Source organism: Drosophila busckii, chromosome 2L (assembly GCF_011750605.1).
Source record: "Drosophila busckii strain San Diego stock center, stock number 13000-0081.31 chromosome 2L, ASM1175060v1, whole genome shotgun sequence".
NCBI classification, from domain to species: Eukaryota; Metazoa; Arthropoda; class Insecta; order Diptera; family Drosophilidae; genus Drosophila; species Drosophila busckii.
In genome coordinates this window covers 16777274-16795855 of record NC_046604.1, presented here as the reverse complement: position 1 = coordinate 16795855, position 18582 = coordinate 16777274, and the positions used below count along the sequence as shown (strand labels likewise).

The 18582-nt window shown below is 37.8% G+C and overlaps 2 protein-coding genes across 8 annotated transcripts in view; one reads left to right on the top strand and one right to left on the bottom strand.

Moving 5' to 3' along the window:
• The first annotated feature begins 160 nt into the window (after positions 1-160).
• Positions 161-3572, top strand: LOC108608129 (zinc finger protein 665). 3 transcript variants are annotated; one of them, XM_017999361.1, is made up of 7 exons: positions 161-410; positions 772-945; positions 1020-1220; positions 1303-1666; positions 1814-2075; positions 2147-2335; positions 2394-3572. In XM_017999361.1, exons 2-7 carry the CDS (start codon positions 787-789, stop codon positions 2827-2829), a joined length of 1611 nt encoding a protein of 536 aa, XP_017854850.1. In that variant the 5' UTR covers positions 161-410; positions 772-786; the 3' UTR covers positions 2830-3572. The 3 variants fall into 3 exon arrangements, with proteins under 3 accessions (XP_017854850.1, XP_017854849.1, XP_017854848.1); XM_017999360.1 differs by having other exon boundaries at positions 163-410; positions 1321-1747; XM_017999359.1 differs by having other exon boundaries at positions 163-410; positions 1303-1747.
• Positions 3573-5479: 1907 nt separating this feature from the next.
• The window catches only part of LOC108607683 (transcription initiation factor TFIID subunit 1), a 48120-nt gene continuing 35017 nt past the window's right edge, over positions 5480-18582 (bottom strand). The window contains exons 1-6 of one of the 5 annotated variants that reach the window (XM_017998644.2): positions 16878-16922; positions 13179-13792; positions 12922-13119; positions 9978-10168; positions 8636-8806; positions 5487-8037 (exon numbers count right to left, since the gene is read on the bottom strand). In XM_017998644.2, the coding sequence (XP_017854133.1) occupies positions 6734-8037; positions 8636-8806; positions 9978-10168; positions 12922-13119; positions 13179-13792; positions 16878-16895 (2496 nt within the window). In that variant the 5' untranslated portion in view covers positions 16896-16922 and the 3' untranslated portion in view covers positions 5487-6733. Of the gene's footprint in view, positions 8038-8625; positions 8807-9977; positions 10169-12587; positions 12681-12921; positions 13120-13178; positions 13793-16877; positions 16923-18582 lie in introns of those variants that run through there. The other 4 variants (XM_017998640.2, XM_017998642.1, XM_017998641.2 and 1 more) reach the window with 4 other exon arrangements.

The following is an 18582-nucleotide window of genomic DNA, read 5'->3' as shown; positions in this document are numbered from 1 at the left end:
AGTGTTATGCTCAGTTGATAATGTTACTTAGAAGTTGCTGAAACATCTTGCTCTTCAAAATCGCTAAATATGACGGGAAAAAGCCAATTTTACAGCACTGACTACAAAGTTCGCATCACTGGATAGGAAAGAGAAACTAGAGTAAAAGAGCGATAGGAAAGAGACAAACGGTAGAACAAACGTGCAGAGTTTTTGTGCTGGAATTTAATTTGTTAGAGGAAGAAAAAACAATAATAAAGTTTTGCTTTCATTCCAAACAAAATATCGTGCAAATAATAAAACGACCGGTCGTACGTAAATCGCTAATTCAGCGAAAAAGATTCGAAAAATTTAAATATTCATTGTGTGTGCTGCGCTGGGCGTGTAAGGCGCAGCCGAAATTACATTTTAGTGGCTTGGTTGCGTAAAAGGTAAATTGCCAAACGGAGCGAACATGCTGCAACTACAGCGTACAAATTGTTATAAATTGAATAAGTGCAGTAATTAATGAATAAGAAAGTTGTGCAATTGCCTAAAATGCGGTATAGCTGAGTTGGTGAAGTTTCATTTTTATGCTTGCTTTTTCTTGCATACATATTTTTTGTCTCATCGTCGCCATTTTTAATCAGTCTTTTTTCGCTGACGTGGTGCGCTGTGGTTGTCTCGTTCGCACAAGCCGCGTGGATAGTGTTGCAAAACGACGCGCAGTATGCGTCTTTTTTTCAAACAAGTTTTTTTTTAGCATTTTAAGATAGTTGTGATTTAAAATTATTTGCGAACTTTATATTATAGTGTCTTACGCGCATCATGGAAGACTTAACAAAGAACATAATCTTTACAACCAATGCCATTAATGGCCAACCGGCGACCATACAATACCAAACGGCAGACGGTACAATTCTCAAACAGCCCAAAATTGAGGGCCAAAAAGCCGACCAACAGCCCACCTTCTACTACACAACAAATGTAAGTGCAGCACCCCGCAACGTTAGATTAAAGTTTCCAACTCTACAACTTGTTTGCTTGTTTTGTTTTTGCAGGGCAATGCGGCTACTGTGAATTTAGCACAGTTGGCTACCACGGAGGACAATAAGACATGCTACATTGCACAGCCGGTGGGCGGCTACAATTATGCGCTGGTAAATGGCATGCCACTGAATCAGGGCACCGCCCTGGGCATAGCAACTGTAGATGCACAGGGACGCATACAGATTGTCAATCAAAATAAACCCATTGCTGCGGTAAGTCGAAAACTTGTGCTTTTTATTTTGTGGTATGCCCAACATATAATAATTTATGGTCTACCTACCATTTTAATGGTAGACTATATCGCCGATACAGAACACAATATCGAATATAAGCTTCAAGTGTGATGTCTGCTCGGAGATGTTCCAGCATCTGGCCTTGCTCAACGCTCACAAGCGCATGCATGCCGAGGAAGGAAATCAACAGCAGCATAACTCACAGCAGACAAACGATTCAATCACAGTGGTCAATGCGCAGGGCTTGGTTCAAACACAAAACATCCTCACTAACAATGGACAGATGGGACAGATACAGATTGTGGCCTCCGATTCCCTGGACCCAGTGCAGCAGAATGTAATGCAGCAGCAGTCGCAGCAGCACGATAACTCCAAGGCGACCAAATGCATCAGCTGTGGCAATGCCATACTGCAGCAAAGCAAGCGTAAGGGTCCCAAGCACGTGCGCTGCGAGTCCTGCGTGCAGGCGGACCAGCAACAGCAGCAAATCTTTGTCGCTCCAGATGGTGAACATTCAACCTTGATCAAATCATTTTGATTAGTCCATTAATCTTACATTCTGCTCATTGCAGGTCAAATGGTGCATCCCGTGCAAATAACGCCACAGGCGCAAGCGCAGCTGCAACAAATTGTGGCACAACAGACTGGCGGCACAACGCCGAAGCGTGAGCCGTCTTCAACGGGCCATCATCCCGTCAAGAAGCGCAATTCACAACAGATGACCAAGTGTCAAAAATGCAATGGATCCGGAGTAGTGCTCATGGGTCAGCATACACATGCGGCACATAGCGGCGCCGGCGGCTCAGTCAAACAGACCGTCACCGTCAAAACAGAGTGAGTGTGCCGAAAACAATAAACATGGAAGATTGAAGCTAATGATCTTTTAACTTTCCTTCTCTTGATAGAAATCCCAGTAAGCCATTCAGCTGTAATATATGCGGTGGCCTCTTCTCGCGTTACTCCAGTCTTTGGTCGCACAAGAAACTGCACAGCGGTGAAAAGAACTTCAAGTGCACCATCTGTGGATTGGCTTTTGCCAAGGCAGTCTATCTAAAGAATCATGCGCGCATACATACGGGCGAAAAACCGTACAAGTAAGTGGCTTCCAAGTACATATAATTATCCAGTTCTAACTTTGTAATTCGATTGCAGATGCCAAACTTGCGGGATGCAGTTCTCGCAGTCACCCCATCTGAAGAATCATGAGCGCACACACAGTGGTGAGCGTCCGTATGTCTGCGGGGTTTGCGATAAGGGCTTTGCTCGCCATGCAACGCTGTGGAACCATCGGCGCATTCATACCGGCGAAAAGCCGTACAAATGTGAAATTTGCGGATCTGCCTTCTCGCAGGCGGCGCATCTCAAGAACCACGCCAAGGTGCACTCAGGTGAGAAACCGTACAAGTGCGAGATTTGCTCTGCGGCGTTTGCCGATCGCTTTGCCTTGAAGCGACATCGCGGCATCCATCAAAAGTACGGCCAGACAGCGCCTAGACAGACATCTGGAGATGGCATGGTGGTGCATAAGCAGGAACTACCCGATATGGATGACGATGCGCAGCAGGAGGTTATTATCGGTGGCTTATAGACAAGAGCAAAAAGTGCCAATGCCAAGACGAGCAGTATAACAACGACTGCGGCGGCGGCGGCGGCAGCAGCAGCAGCAACTTATCCGAGCCGTGCCACACACACAAGCTCGTATGAATCGCAATCCTATCCAGGCTACTACTACGAGTTGCCTGGCTCAGGGCAACATCAAGAGGACCAACATCACCATAGTACTGCCTTTAATGTCGCTACAACGAATTACTAAATTGGCGCCTGTATATAAGCAATAGGAGCATCATCATCACCAACATCATTACCAGCTAGCAAGAATAATGTTAAACTTTTTATTTGAATTTTATTAATTACTCTTAGTTTGTCATTGTAGGGCTCTATAAATTGGGCTTGGATCCACTCGCAAGAGCGGCTGCCAAAAGGCTTTCTTTTATGTTTAACAACCGAAGCAAATCGAACCTAATTTATTCATAGAATGTAACATAGATATGGCGCAATGTATGGTACATTTAAGTGTTAAAGTCTATTTCCGTATACAAATCGTAGCTGTAATTTACACGGATTTATACATAAGGGAGAGAGCGTGTATCCGCATCAAATAATACGTATCTACGCAGGCATGTGCTATATACACACACTTACATTATAATATACATACATTGGTATCGGTGTCTGAGTCGGAATCGGTACTTCGATATGCATATATATACATTAGTGCATATATAATAGTAGTACATTAATTAAAATTTAAAAATCAATATTAGCTATAAGTGAGAGAAAACAAACATTTAAATACAATTATGTAAATTTAAATAAGTATTATACGAAACAATTATAACTTTAAATAAATCATATTTGAGTAATTTCACAATGCCCTACTCTTCTTATTAAACCATAGTCAATCTAATTTTGCAGCGATAGTATCTACTGTACTGTATAATATACATATGCTTATTATTAAACAAACATCAGTGTTGTATAACAATCAAATTACTACAGCTAACTGAAAGCTGTAGCCAAAGTACTCAGCACTAGTTTAGCTAAAACAGTTTTAGCATTTTGAAAATAGTTGTAACCTGGTCAACATGCATTCATTGAATCAATCAATTTCATTGAATTACGGCTTATCAAAGTGTGATATTTCACAAAATTTTGTCTTGTTTGTTTACTATTTTGTTCATAACTTCGCCAAATAATTTTTATATCATACAACCTTATGCTCATTTTAATTGTGCTTTCCACGCCAACAAATTGACCGTGTAAGGCATATTGTAGCTGAGTTATAGCTTTGCAAAGTTTGAAATTAAACAAAAAGTTACTCTTTAGCATTGGTTTTCTTGTGCCATAACTTTGTCAAAACAATTTATTTATTAATCTAACACTAAACAGCATATGTTTATTTAGTATCACATGAGTAAATTAAGCCTAAATGACACTTCTGTGCGATTTTTTTGGCTGAGATAAAGCTTGTCAAAGTTAGAAAGTGATAAGAAATGAAAGACGGCATCCAATTTTTAAGCAAAATTTTCAGGGTTACATCACGTTTTTTGCCAAAATATCGAAAATCGAAAACTTCAGAAGTTTGAATGCAGTTTTATTCTTATGCATCTCACGAGTCTAACAAGGCACGAAACTCCGCAATCGGATGCAATTATGAACAAAACAGTTATGAACAAAACAGTAAGCAAACAAGCCAAATTTCCGTGAAATATCAATCTTTAATAAGCTGTAATTCTGCAAAAAAGCATCCGATTTCACAGTTTCATGCCATGTTAGACTCGTGAGATGCATAAGAATAAAACTGCATTCAACTTGGAAAGTCTACGATTTTCGATATTTTGGCAAAACACGTGATGTAACCCCTAATTTTTGCCAAAAATAATGCCGTCTTCATTTCTTATCAACTTTTCTAACTTTGAGAAGCTATATCTCAGCCAAAAAAAATCGCACAGAAGTGTTTTTAGGCTTTATTTACTCATGAGATACTAAATAAACATATACTGTTGTGTTCGATCAATAAATAAATTGTTTTGACAAAGTTATGGCAACAAAACCAATGCTGAAGAGTAACTTTTTGCTTAATTTCGAACTTTGCGAAGCTATAACTCGGCTAAAACACATCCGATTTGGATGTTCTATACCATTTTATGTGGGCGTAGCATTAACAATTAAAATGAGTTCAAACATGGTTTGTTTAAACAATTATTTGAAGAAGTTATGAACTTAAAATAGTAAACATAACAAGACAAAATTTTTGTGAAATATCGCACTTTGATAAGCCGTAAATTCAGTAAAATTTCATCCGATTGCGGAGTTACATGCCATCGTGAGATGCATCTGAGTAAAACTGCATTTAATAATAAAAATAAAGCAACTATGTTTTTGGCATCAATACGGGAATAACGCAGAAAAACATTTTTTCGAAATAAAAATATTGTTTGTCATTTAATCGCTGCTGCTTTTAATATAGAGTTCTGCTATGTATTGTCTTTAATGAATAAAATACTTAATCGACTTACCGTGTACTTAACTTCAGCACAGCATCCAGTTTTCATTAATATGCAATTCAAACTGAACTTTTACATTCAAAATGAATTTAGTTCTTTTTAAACTAAGCATTATTAAGTTGACAAAATATGCTATTAAATATGTTGAATGCATTTAATTTATTGTTTTTGAAGTTTTTTCTTAAAGTACTAAACAATTCAAATTATTTATTTATTCCGTTTGTTTGTGGAAACTAATGATGTTGCTTTAAGATCATTTAAGCGCCGTTATGTATTCTTTGTATATATGTGAGAGTGTGAATGTAAATTTGATTTATTTACACAAACAGCTGTATAAATTGTTGTAAGTAGTTAAGCAATTTGAGCTAGCAAATGAAATGTTAGAGGGTTAATGCTCTAAATATTTATGTTAGCTAACAATGAGAAATTAAATACAAATCGTTTTTGATTTTCAACTCTAACCGTAGTAATTAGTAGACAAATTTAACTAATTGATGTATGTATGTATGTATGCATATATTTAAGCTAACCTAGATTTGCAATTTACTTATGCATAAATTATAAACCTAATGCAAAAAGGCTAATGTCTGGACTGGGACTGAACAAATTGTCAACAAACTTTAAATAAGGCCATAGGCAAATCATTCAAATGATTGATTTTGTTGCAATTAACACATAGACTTATAATTATATATAAATAAGAGCGTTTATCGTTTGTAGTATGTGTGTGTCTGTGTGTGTGTGTATTGCATTATAAAAAGTGAGGTTATGCTTCGAGCTGTGTTTGCATTTATAGGAAATTGTAACTGTATGTAAGTGTGTTTCGGCTTAAGCTAGAGTGTGGTATCAAACTTTCAAGTGTTTAGTTACTGTCTTAGCATATATTATTACTCTTTTGTTAGGCTTGGAAGCTGCAGGATTATAAACAAACGCATTACATTGGTTTGGTTGCGATTTGGTTACAGTGCAGTGGAAAATTAAGGAACTCAGTTAAGTTACTACAATTGTCGCGCTCGAACAGCAGTTTTCGCAGCATTCAGCTTTTGCATGTGTGTGACTGTGTGTGGTCGTTCATAAGCTCCTAGATATACGAGTTATTAAAGCTGCTTGGAAATAGTATTAGTAATAGTTATATAAACAATAAATAGAGCGAGAGCCTATGCCTGATTATAATTTCAATTTCATGGTGTATCAGACAACAAGTGTATATATGTTTTATATAATTTTAATTTGCTTTTGATATAGAGAGTTGGAGGGCTCTACTGATATACGAAAGTGAGAGTTAAGAGCGTAGAGCTTAAGAGCAGTAAAGAGTTGGAAGCGAGTGGGGAGCGTTGTCTCTCACATGCGCGTGCTCTCCATGGCATCGATGTAGGCGTGCAGTGAATGTGGAGGCGTGGCACTGCCGCTGCGTCGAGCTTGGGATCAACTTGCTGGCGTTGTGCGTGTGAGCAGCTCATCGTCGTCCAGCTGGGCAAGCGCTGCCGGCGAACCAACGTCAATGGTGGTGACACGATTGCCGCCGCCATCTGCTGCCGAGGGCAGCTTGATGAGTTCGCTATCCGTATGCACGGGCATGATGATGCAAACGAAGCTCTGACCCGTTTGCGAGTCGCGCGGATGCAGCGTTACCGGATTGAACTTGTCCGTCTGGCCCTCGGTGTAGGTCTGCAGCCGCTGATAGATCTCCGGATAGTGTTTGCGCAGCAGCACGCCGCGCCGGCTGAGTATGTCCAGTATGTTGGAGAGTATGAGCTCGCGGTTGCCGGGCATGGTGCGCAGGCCGGGATTAAAGGTGAGTATGAGTATCTCGGTGCGCTCGGGCACAGCCACAACGGCCAGCGGCTGTTGCAGCGCCTGCTGCGCCAGCTCCAGCTCGGCCAGCACGCTCTTGCAAAGCTTCAGCTTGGCACAGCGTGAGACAAGCTGCCGCTCCCAGCGCACTGGCGCTTGACCCATGCCCGGCGCTTCAGACACCACACAAATGGCCACGTAGATTAACATTTTCGACTCCGGCTTGTATTCGGTGCTAAGCTTAAGCAGCTCCGAGTACAGCTCCAGGCCCATTTCGGCTGGCATTAGATCCGGCCAGCGCACATAGCTGGCCTCGCCCATGCACTGAAATCCATGCTTGATGAATCCCTCCGCCGCCTCGGCGCTGCGGAAGAGCACACGCACTACGCCACGCCCCTGCGACAAGCTGCCCTTGCGCGCCAGCAGACTGAGATGACGCTGCGAGTCGAGATCGTCCTTGCAGGTGGCTAGCAGCTGCCGGCAGAGGTTGGAGGCGCGCGAGTGCAGACACGCCTTGCGATGCTTCTCCCAGTGGATGCGCCGACACTCACGTGAACAGTATAGATGGTTACAATTGTGGCATGACTTGTAAAGCTTTTTGGCATCGGCCGGCGTGGCGCTGGCGTCGCACTTGGTGTTGCGGCAACGGATCTGCAGTTGCTCCGCTCCACCAGCTGCTGCTGCTGCTCCTGCATTGCCGCCTTTCTCCTGATGGGCGTTGGCGTCGTCCAGCGATATGCGTCGACTGCAGACATTGCTCTGACTCTGGCTCTGATTGGAATGCTTATGACTAGTTGCTGCTCCCGCTTGGGATTGCGTATGCGTTTGGGCTTGCTGTGATTGCTGCTGCTGCTGCTGCTGCTTGGGTGCGTCACCCTCGCTGCGACGACGCAGTAGCTGCTGTTCCACCTCCAGCTGTTGACGATTAGCTGTAGCTGCAATAGTTGAAGCCAAAAATTAATAAAGCAAATCGCACGCAAGTCGCTTCGTTCAACAATAACAACAACAATGAGGAGCATTCAAATGTAACTGAAACTATTTATGGTCCAATTGGAACTCTAGGTCAGCATGCTGGGATTAGCTTTAGGTCCTTAGTGTATATTCAATTTTTGACAGCGCAATGTAAGTGTATGTCTTGTTTTTTTTTCTCAGTGTAATTTAGCTAGAACAAAAAGTTGTATAAATAGATGAGCTAGTTTAGTTAGTTAGTAAATGCGCTTAGCAGGCATGAGAAATGAGAAAGAAATCAAACTACAGAACAGAATAGAAAATCTTTATAGAGAAGTATAGCTTAGCACTGAGTATAGTTTTGGATTATATAGGCAGAGATTATATAGTTATATATAGTATATAAAGCGAACAACAAACAGTTTAACAGTTTTGTATTTTGCCTAGACCCAGTTGCTTCATTTTTTTACATATTTCAGTTTAACTTTTCACACAAATAATATTTTTGTTGTTATTTAAGTTTTCATTTTTTTTTTGTTTGTTTGGGTATCGCTTATATTGGAACAAGAACTTACAGGTTCATACCTGTCGTCGAGGACCCTGTTGCCGTTTGGGTTCTGTTGTTGTTGTTGTTGGTATTGTTGCTGTTGTTGTTGTTGGTGTTGTGGCTGTTGTTGGAGGAGGAGGTAGTTGGCAGTCCTAAAAGTGAGGCTAAGACATCTTCTAGCGATGCATTGCTCAACGAGCGTTCAGGCGCTTTAGATGCAATTTCAAATATTTGTTCATTTTGCATTTAGCCAAATTTGCATTTGTTGCATTTCGTTTACATATTTCAAATTAATGCACAAAAATTGTTATCAAAATATAAGAAATATAAAAATGAATTGTTGTTAGGCTTTATCAAATCAAATATAGCGCATATAGTTATTTGTCTAAATGAGTGACGTAAACAAAATCAATGTATTACACTGAGAAAAAATGTCATATGTACAAGTGAACAAGCATACTAGCATACTATGTAAAACAAGCAAATAATAAAAACAAGTCATTTAAAATATAAAACAATTGCTTTGTTTTTCTTTTTATTGTAGCCACCAATAGCGTGGGCTGTGCCCGCTTTATAAATTTATATAAAGCACACTCGTTATAGTAATTTATACAAAATATAAGTTTAAAATAAATTGTAAAGTAAAATTGTTCGTTGTAATAATACAATATATAAAATTTATAGCACGCTTAAAAACAACATTGTCAGCTATTGTTAATTAAAAATGGGCAATTAGTAAACGCAAATGAATTGTTCGAATTTTAAAAACCAAGCCTAAAATTGAAAATTCCAAATTAAACATAAATTTGTTTGTTGCACTTGTGTATGAGTGTGTGTGTGTGTGATTAAATGAATAACATGATCAAAATTCATGGCAAACTTATGCGCAGATAAGTATGCTATAAATACAAAAATAGTAGTAGCTGACAATACAAAATAATACAATTTAAAGAAAATTATATAATAGCTGTGTGTGTTTATTATTACAATTATATAAAAATTAAATAGCATAAGTTTAAAATATATATAGCACTAAAAGCTACGCAAGTTAACACTAGATATTTGAGCAAATTCAAATTTGTCAATTGTGTGTGTATAAATCGTTTTCAATGTGTGTGTGTGTGTGTGTAATATACAAATATTAAAAACAATGTTTGCTTTGAATACAAATGCAGAAATTATAAATGTTCTATAGCAAACACTACATACTAAATACAATTGGTTCAGTTAATTGAACTTCGTAACACTTTTTTTCTTCTTGTGTGTGTGTGTGTGTGCAGACAAAGAACAGAAAAGTCGTGTGTGTGTAAACAAATGATTATGAGAGCTAAATTTGTTGTTTTGGGGGGGGCGCAGCTCAGATATAAATGGTGGACTCACCGCCACCGCCGCCAACTCGACTCAATCCGTTCATGCGTAAGGGCGGCTGCTGGGCAACCACCGATGTGGCATCCAAGTGGAACTGATGCTGATGCTGGGCGGGCGGACTGCTGCTGCTGGTATCGATGACGGGTGTTTGTGGTGAGTCCAGCGGACGTGTGCCCACAAAGCTGCTCTCCAGCCAGCACTTTCTGTAAAAGAGACACAAAAGCAAACGGAATAAGTAAATGGCTTAAAGCAAATTTGCTTTGTTAATAAACAAACACCAAAGAAAGCGCAGCGCAGTGCAAAAAATCAATATGTGACGTCACAGGCGGCAGCAGCAGCAGCTGTGACTCACTTAGGGCCTGCACTTGTGGCACAAACAGCGCAAAATTGTGGCACTAACCACAGACAACTTTTTGGCAACATATGCAAATTGTTAACAAATTGCACTTACTTTATATAATAAGCACAAATTTAAGCTTTTGTTATTTAATACGCGAGACGAGCGAGCCACGTTTGCAAGCAGAGAGATGGCGCACGAATGAGCTGCCAATGGCTTGGTGAAGCACCAAAAGTAGCAGCAGCGGCACCCAAATGTGGGATCGAGAGCATAAAACTGGGTTAGCTTGGGGCCACACAAGCGCGAGAGAGCAAGCGAGAGCGATTGGCTGGCTGCTGTGCTAGGGTTGGTGCCTGGAAACAGGAGGCGACCAACTGGCGCCATAAACTATGCAACATAATGTTGCTACTAAAACTAAACTTGGGCCATGCACTAACTTTATGCTCAGACTTTATGTATATTTCACTACATCTAATGCTCTTGGCTACACACCCTGTATTGTCTGATTGCTCCACTTTAATGTTATTGATTTTCATAATGATTGGCAGCACCTTGTGTTGGTTTGAGCTGCGCTCTGTCGTTTGCATTGTTGACATTTAAATTGCATGGCGACGTCCACTTTTTATTCAACCTTATTAATGGCCACTGCTCTGCCCTCACCACTACACACACACACATTAAATGACAGAGCGCCATATGTGTGGAATCAATTTCATTCACTCTACTTGACCATTGTGCAAATTGTTGTTGATGCTGCCAATGCTTCATTTTATATTCAAAGTGTCTGTAGCTTGCCTGTGTTGACTTTCATTGTATAACAGGCGAAGTTGCTGTACATTATGTGTGTCTGTGTGTGTGTTTGCTACAAGGACCTCACTTAAATATAGTAATTATAGCTAGAGCTACAACGTTGCATGGCAAACTGGCTTTGTATAAAAAATAAATAGCACGTAAATTGAATTCATATGCTAGTGCTAATGGAAATGCAGTTGTAGCATTTAAATATGCAAAGCAAGTTGGGGGGGAGAATTTAAATGCATATATAATATAACAATAATAGTTAAAAGCCTGCTAAGCGTCTAATGTTTGTTTGTATAGAAATAAAGTGTGTGCTTGCATTTGTAATTAAACAGTAAAGTGACAAGCTAAGAGATGTAAGAGTATATATATAATATATATAAAAAATATATGGTTGAATTTGTAACTAAATAATAAACAAGCTAAGGAATCTAAAATTATACATATATACAAATATATAATAAACTGCAAGCTAAGAATTCTATAAGCATTTTTGATATTTGAAATATATAAACTGCTAATGCTGCTTGTTTTTATAACAAATATTTGATATTCTTGCACTTTTAAAAATTAAAGAAAATTGTAGCACTTAACTGAAACAATGCTAAATGAAATTTTAAAATATTTTTAAAGCTGCAGTCTTTACTACTTATTTATCAAAATAAAATTTGCTGCTTCTTAAAAATATAGCAATAGATAAAACTTAAACTGCTTCTAATTTTAATTATGACTCTACAACAAATATTAAGTATTATTTATTTTAATATTTGCTGTGGACTAATATAATAAAATATAATTAAAATTAGAAGCAGTTCAAGTTTTATCTAGTGCTTATTGTTTTATCTAGTATTTATAGTTTTCCAATAATATTCCACAATAAAATAATTATAACATTAAATGCTACAATATGCCACTAAGTAAAATGTGCAATAGTTAAAAAAGAATTTTAAGAATTAATTGAATTAAATTTAGCAGAGATTTGTTAGACCCAGTATGCTGTACATAAAGCAAATGAATTAATATTTGAATTAAATCCGCAATTTGCTATAAATAAAGCAAATAAATTAAGTTGAGACAGCAATTGAGTCTCAACTAATTGCTAGCACATAAATTTTAGACTTATCTACATCGAAGTATTCTACTCTATCTCTCAGCTATATAACAATTTATATTTATTGATTGTGCTGCACTTCTGAAGCATCTACGTTTTGCTTTTGGCAACTGTTTGGCTGAAGTTGACCTAAATAAATAAAATTTACAACTTGGCCAACAGCCAGGCAGGGAAATTTTGCACTTCTAATCAAAAGTTTTTGAGGTGAAAGTTTAGTTTAGTGTGTTAGTAAAAGCGCCACAGACAAACACAAATATATATACGCATATAGTGCGTGTTATGTGCAGATTAGTCAGAGGTTAGCCACATGAGAAGACGTTGATGCTGCTTTGCGAGGCTTGAGCTTACCTCTGACATCGCTGAAGTGGGCGCGGGCTCAGACACACACACATGTGGGCAGCTGCAGCTTTAAATTCTTCAACTGCTACGCTGAGTTGTTGAGATTTTTGTTCTATGATTTTACAGATAGCTACGGTATATACATAGGTTGGGTTGGAAAGTATAGAAAAGAAATGAAAATATAAAGTGCTGAGGACTGAGTTGAATAAAATACAGCGTGGTGAATAGTGTGGGGTGAAAAGTGAATTTGTAGCTATGACTAAAAAACATTTGTACGCTCATATATATTAGCGATATATAAACTGAACAAATCAGTTTTTGTGTAGGTGCAACGGCTTGAGGTGCGCTTTGTAGTTTGAACCGCTGCCTACCTCGAATTGGGACTCGCTGAGCGACTGCGCTGCTGCTGCTGTTGCTGCTGCTGATCGTTCACATAGTGCACAATGGCCGAGGTCACTTCCTTGATGGAGCTTTGTATTTCCGGCGTCACAGCCGCTGGCTGCAGCATGCGCACGCCGCCATTTGCTGCTGTGGGTGAAGTGCGTTGCGCCAGCAGCGAGTTGGCCAAACTGCAATTAAAGCGCATTAGTTAGATCAGCTCATTGGTCTGTTGCTTTTGCTCACTCACCGTTCGTGTGGCGTGCGCTGCGATAGTTTCTCTGTGCTGCGCCAGCCTAGATATGGTTGTCGATACGAGTTGCGTAGGACGCCGCCTGGACCGCCGGCGCTGCTGCTGCCGCTGGCCACGGACATGAAGCTGCTGTTGATGGGCGCGCCGCGCGCAAAGCTGCCGCGCTGCGAAACGCTGGGCGAGGTTTGCGTCGAGTTCAGATGCGATGTGGACCAGCGTGTGGCGCCCGCTCCCTGAGCCTGTCCCTGACCCTGACTCTGGCTCTGGCCGCCATGATGACTGTGCGCCGATGGACTCAACAGCAGCGGACTGCGATCGGAGCGCTGCGAGCCCAGCGAACTCAGCGATGTTGTCTTCGAGTTGAGTCCTTGCCAGCGACCCGAGTCCTGTGTGCGTTTCCTTGTAAAGTTGCCAGGCTTATAAGCGCCGGCGGCTGCTGCAGCATTGGCTGCAATTGTGGCGCCATCTGGCGACCGTGCGGCATTCTGATTGTATTGGCGGAACCAGTCGGGGATGTTCAGACGCTGCAGCGACGCCTGCACACGCAGCTGATGCTCGCTCAGCGCCGCCGGATTGTGCTCATGCGATTTCTGTAGCTCGTTCTCGGGTGGCTGCAACCAGAAAGAGACAGCAATAGGTTAGAGAAATTATCAAATTATATTCGAGTATAAATTGTATAAACATAATTTTAAATATAAACAAACGCAGTTGCAAAAAAACTTTTTGAAAACTTTATGCATATTTTTTATTATTTACAACTGAAGCTTTAAAAAATATGCTAAATTGCAAGCTGCTTACAATATATATTTACATATATAATATTTTTGTAATACTTTAATAATTTAAGTATATTTTAAATATTAATTTATATTTTGAGCGCTAATAAATTGCAAACCGCAGCCTAATAAATTTTTTTACAATTTATTTGAAACAGCATCTGCAAGTTTTATCAAATATATATAAATATAATTTTTTTTTAGAATTTTTAAACATTATTTAAAGTTGTCAGCAGTATGTTTTGTTTATAATTGCAAGTAATAAATTATTACTGCTTAACTTAAGTTCAATTGACTGTCTAAACTTTTGCCCAAATGTTTTAGCTTTTAAAATTCACTTTCTGAAAACTTTGCATATTTTCTATTATTTACAACAAAATCTTTAAAAAAATTGCTAAATGAAAGCTGCCATTAATGAATAAATAAATTCGCATTTGTTATTGAGCTCTAAATGAATCTTGCGAATTGCAAATTGCAGCCTATAAATTTTTCGTTAATTTCTTTATGCACGACAACTGGCAAGTTTTAACATCAAATGTATAATAAGTATATATAATTTTTTAGAATTTTTAAACATTATTTAAAGTGATTCTAATTGCTGCTTAACTTAACTTAAACTGACTGTCACTTGAGCTAAACTTTTGCCCAAATTCACTTTAAAGTTTCAACTCTTTTGCTGCCACAAAACTTTAGTTCAACTCTTTCAAAAAACAAAAAGAAAATCTGTGCTAAACATGCTCTAAATTATTCCTGCCATAGCAACAGGTCCTGGTGTCCTTGTCTTAGTCACAATCTTATTATTGATTGTTCCACCCTTGTTGCCAAACTCAGCCCCACCCCCCACCTCAATAAGATTTATTGCGTGAGCTTAGCAACGAGACAGTTGAATGTTATAATTTTGATTATTTTTGTTTGAGGTCAGGGTTTTTTTTTTGCTGTTTGTTTGTGTGATGAGTCAAGCCAACAAAGTTTTTGTATACAACAAAGTTTTGTTTGTGTTTTATTTGAGCAGCAACATCAAACTTGCAGATGCTGGAGCCGTCAGCCACAGAGATAAATATTTTTGTGCAATTTACATGCAAAACAAAACTCAAGGCATGAGACATATCTGGGTTAAATGTAAATGGCAACAGTCAAAGGCAGAGACAGAGACAAGAGTGAGAGACTGAGAAGCTTTGATAAATATAATAAATATGTGGGCTGTTAAATGTAAATGAAGCATTAGGTAAGGTAAGGTAAGCAGATCTTGATATGACAGTTACAAATCTCATGCGAGCTGTGAATATTTTAGGCGGAATTATTATATTTTAAAGAATATTTCTGGCAAGTAGCTGATATAACAAATAAAATGAGCAGCTAAGTTTCATTTATTTACTTCAGTTTAATTAATTATGAAGAAAAAGTATAAAGCACTAAGCTTTGATTAATTAAATGCAATAAATTTATTAATAATAAAAATGTACTAAGCACAGTTGAGTTCAAATATTATATAAATTCAAAAAATGAATCGAAATAGCAAAAGGATATTTTCTGCAAGCAGTTGAGGCTACAAATAAAATAAGCAGCTAAGTTTAATTGATTCAGCTGAGTTCTATAAATTATAAATAAAAATTACTTGACACTAGCCATTGACTAGCTAAATGCATTTAATTTATTTATTAAGCATAAAGTACTAAGCACAGTTTGAGCTCAAATATTATATAAATTCAAATGAATTTGTTCATAGTCGAAATAGCAAAAGCAAATTTCTTGCAAATAGCTGACAACAAATAAAATGAGCAGCTAAGTTTAATTGATTTAGCTGAGTCCTAAACAAAAAGCACTTGGCACTTTGAATAATTAAATGCAATCAACTTATTAATAAATAAAAATGTACTAAGCACAGTTGAGCTCAAATATATAAATTCAAATAAATTTGTTCATAGTCGAAAAGCAAAGGCAAATTTCTTGCAAGTAGCTGACAAAACAAATAAAAATAAGCAGCTAAGTTTAATTGATTCAGTGCAGTCTAAGGAATTATAAATAAAAAGCATTGAGTAACTAAAGCAATCAACGGAAATTTAAACAAAAAAGTACTAAAATGTATAAACTCAAATAAATTGTTTGAACTCATTTAGGATAATTCTTTGTAGTAATTAATATAACAAGCAGCTGAGATTAATTGAGTAACTAAATTCATATATAAAAAAAGTATATATATAAAAAAAAGTACTAAGCACAATTGTGCTCAAATATTATATAAATTCGTATAAATTGTTCCAAGTCGTTTATATATAAAAAGAATAATTCTTGCAAATAATTGACATTGAGTCACTAAATTCTACTACAAATAAATTATAAATTTTACAAAAATAATACTAAGCACTGCTGGATTTTAAACTCATATAAATTTAAATTTATTGTGTAGTGTGCTTTGTTATATTTTATTGCCAGATTTGGTGCAACCTTCTGTTGCAACTTAGACACATCATGTGCTTGCAGCTCTCAAGGCAAGTGCTTAATAAAAAGATTTCAAGTGCATAGCAAAAACTTGAGTCAAGTCACAGCCCCCACCCCCAACCCCTTTGGCGCATGTAAACAATGTCAGAGCAAGTGCTGGCAACATTTTGAGTTGGCAAAAGAACACGCGACAGACAGACAAAAGTTAATCACAGTCGTCATACACGTAAGCAACGCCACTTGTGCCACTTGCAGGTGCAACAACAATAAGAAGAAGAAGAAGCAGCAGCGACAGTAGTGAAAGCTGCTGCTGTCGTCAGCTTTGACAATCACAATTATTGTTGCTGCTGTTGCAGTTGCAATTGAATCCAGCGTTTGGCTAAGCGGAAACAGTTGAGCGTTGTATGTGGGTCATGCCGGCTAGCGGGGGGCGGTGTGGGGTGCTGCTTTTTTTTTTGTAATTGTTGCATACATTATTTACCTGATCGTATTGCAGCATTATTGTTGTTTCTTTATTATATTGTTGCTATTTTTTTTTGTTTATAAGCTGTTAGTTGTTTGGAATTTTGAAAGAAAATACAAAGAGCTTTTAGTTGCAACACACACACACACACACAGATAGACAAAACTCAATTAGCACACACGCATACACGCAAAGGCGCAGTCAATAAAAAGTCTAATACACACACACAGCTAAAAATTGCAAGTGGCACACCCCGAAATTTGTTTTCTCTATGCGCCGCTGCGTATGCTTCAAATATTTTTTTATTTTTAACGCGCAGCATGAAAATTTCATTCAAGTTTGACCTTAACACATGCCAAATCACTAAAAAAAGTGTCAAACGCACGCACCAATAGACACACACACACACACACGCATACATGTGCATTTCCTTATACATGCATGTATGTGTGTATATATAATCTATATAGCATTTTGCTTTTGGCGCAGCGCGCGCATCAATTCATATTTTATTGTCAAGGGAACAGCGCAGCGCTTTGCAAATTTCTTTTTTTTTTGTTGTCTCTGCAATTTTATTGTTCACTTTTAAGACTTCGCCACCCAACCCCACCCCACTGACATTGACTAAATTAATTAAGTAAATTTGGGCTTTTACTTGAGCATTCATGGCGCGCGCGACATGCAACAAAACACACACACACACACACTGAAACACACACACACGAACTTTGAAACACGAGCTACGTGCTGAGCAACATTTTCGACGCCGAAATGTATGCTACGCTTTTGAATGTATGTTAGATACTGCGCTACAGCGACAGCGAACAAGTTTGCCCAAAGTCAATTTGCTGCTTTTATAGCAGCTTTAGCGCATGTCCATTGTATGAAAGCTCCTGCAGCTTTTATAGCAAAAGGATGCGCAGCCCTGTGCATGCAGCACCCTGTGTACGGCAATGTAAACAAAAAGTTGTGAAAAGCAACAGGCGGCGTTGCCGCTAGTCAAAATGCTGAGCTAAAGCGCATTGAGTTGTGCGCTTTGATATGTTAGTATATAATAATATAAAAATATATATAAAAGCAAGTTAAACGCACATAAACGTAATACAAAGCAGCTTAATAAGCGTTAAAATAAAATATTAAACTATTAAAGCACATAGGCATTTAGAATATTAATTAAATATATATAAAATAAAATAAATATAAGCATAAATACAAAGAAAAAATATAGTTGCATAGCTATTCAATTTTAACTTACTGTATAAAGCAATTAAATTATTTTTAAAAAATAATTGTATTATTGCTTAGGTAAAATATTTCAACTACTAGTCATTACTATTGAAATATAATTGAAATATAAAGCCTGATTATGCCAGATGATTCAAATAATTGAGTATAATAATTGTATTTATTTATTGTAGCCTAGAATTAAATTCTGTGGTACAATTGGTATAGCCAGAGCAACAAAGGCCTTCAGGCTGTGAGAATAATAATACGCAGCTAATTTCTTAGATTATTTGAAATTATTTTAAAATTCAAATTTGATTCGAATTTATGCCTTTAAAACATAAATAGCAACATTAGTATTAATTGCAATTCCTCATTATTATTTAAAAGGCATTTAGAAATATAAATTCAAAGGCTGCTAAACTATTTTTTTAACAATTGCCTGTCTATATTACTACTATATACTACTTTATTTTATATTATTATTATTTATACTATA

Coding starts and splice junctions, on each gene's coding strand:
- LOC108608129 (XM_017999359.1), top strand. CDS start 787: ATGGAAGACTTAACAAAGAACATAATCTTTACAACCAATGCCATTAAT. Junction 946..1,019: donor CCTTCTACTACACAACAAAT/GTAAGTGCAGCA, acceptor TTGTTTTTGCAG/GGCAATGCGGCTACTGTGAA. Junction 2,076..2,146: donor ACCGTCACCGTCAAAACAGA/GTGAGTGTGCCG, acceptor TTCTCTTGATAG/AAATCCCAGTAAGCCATTCA.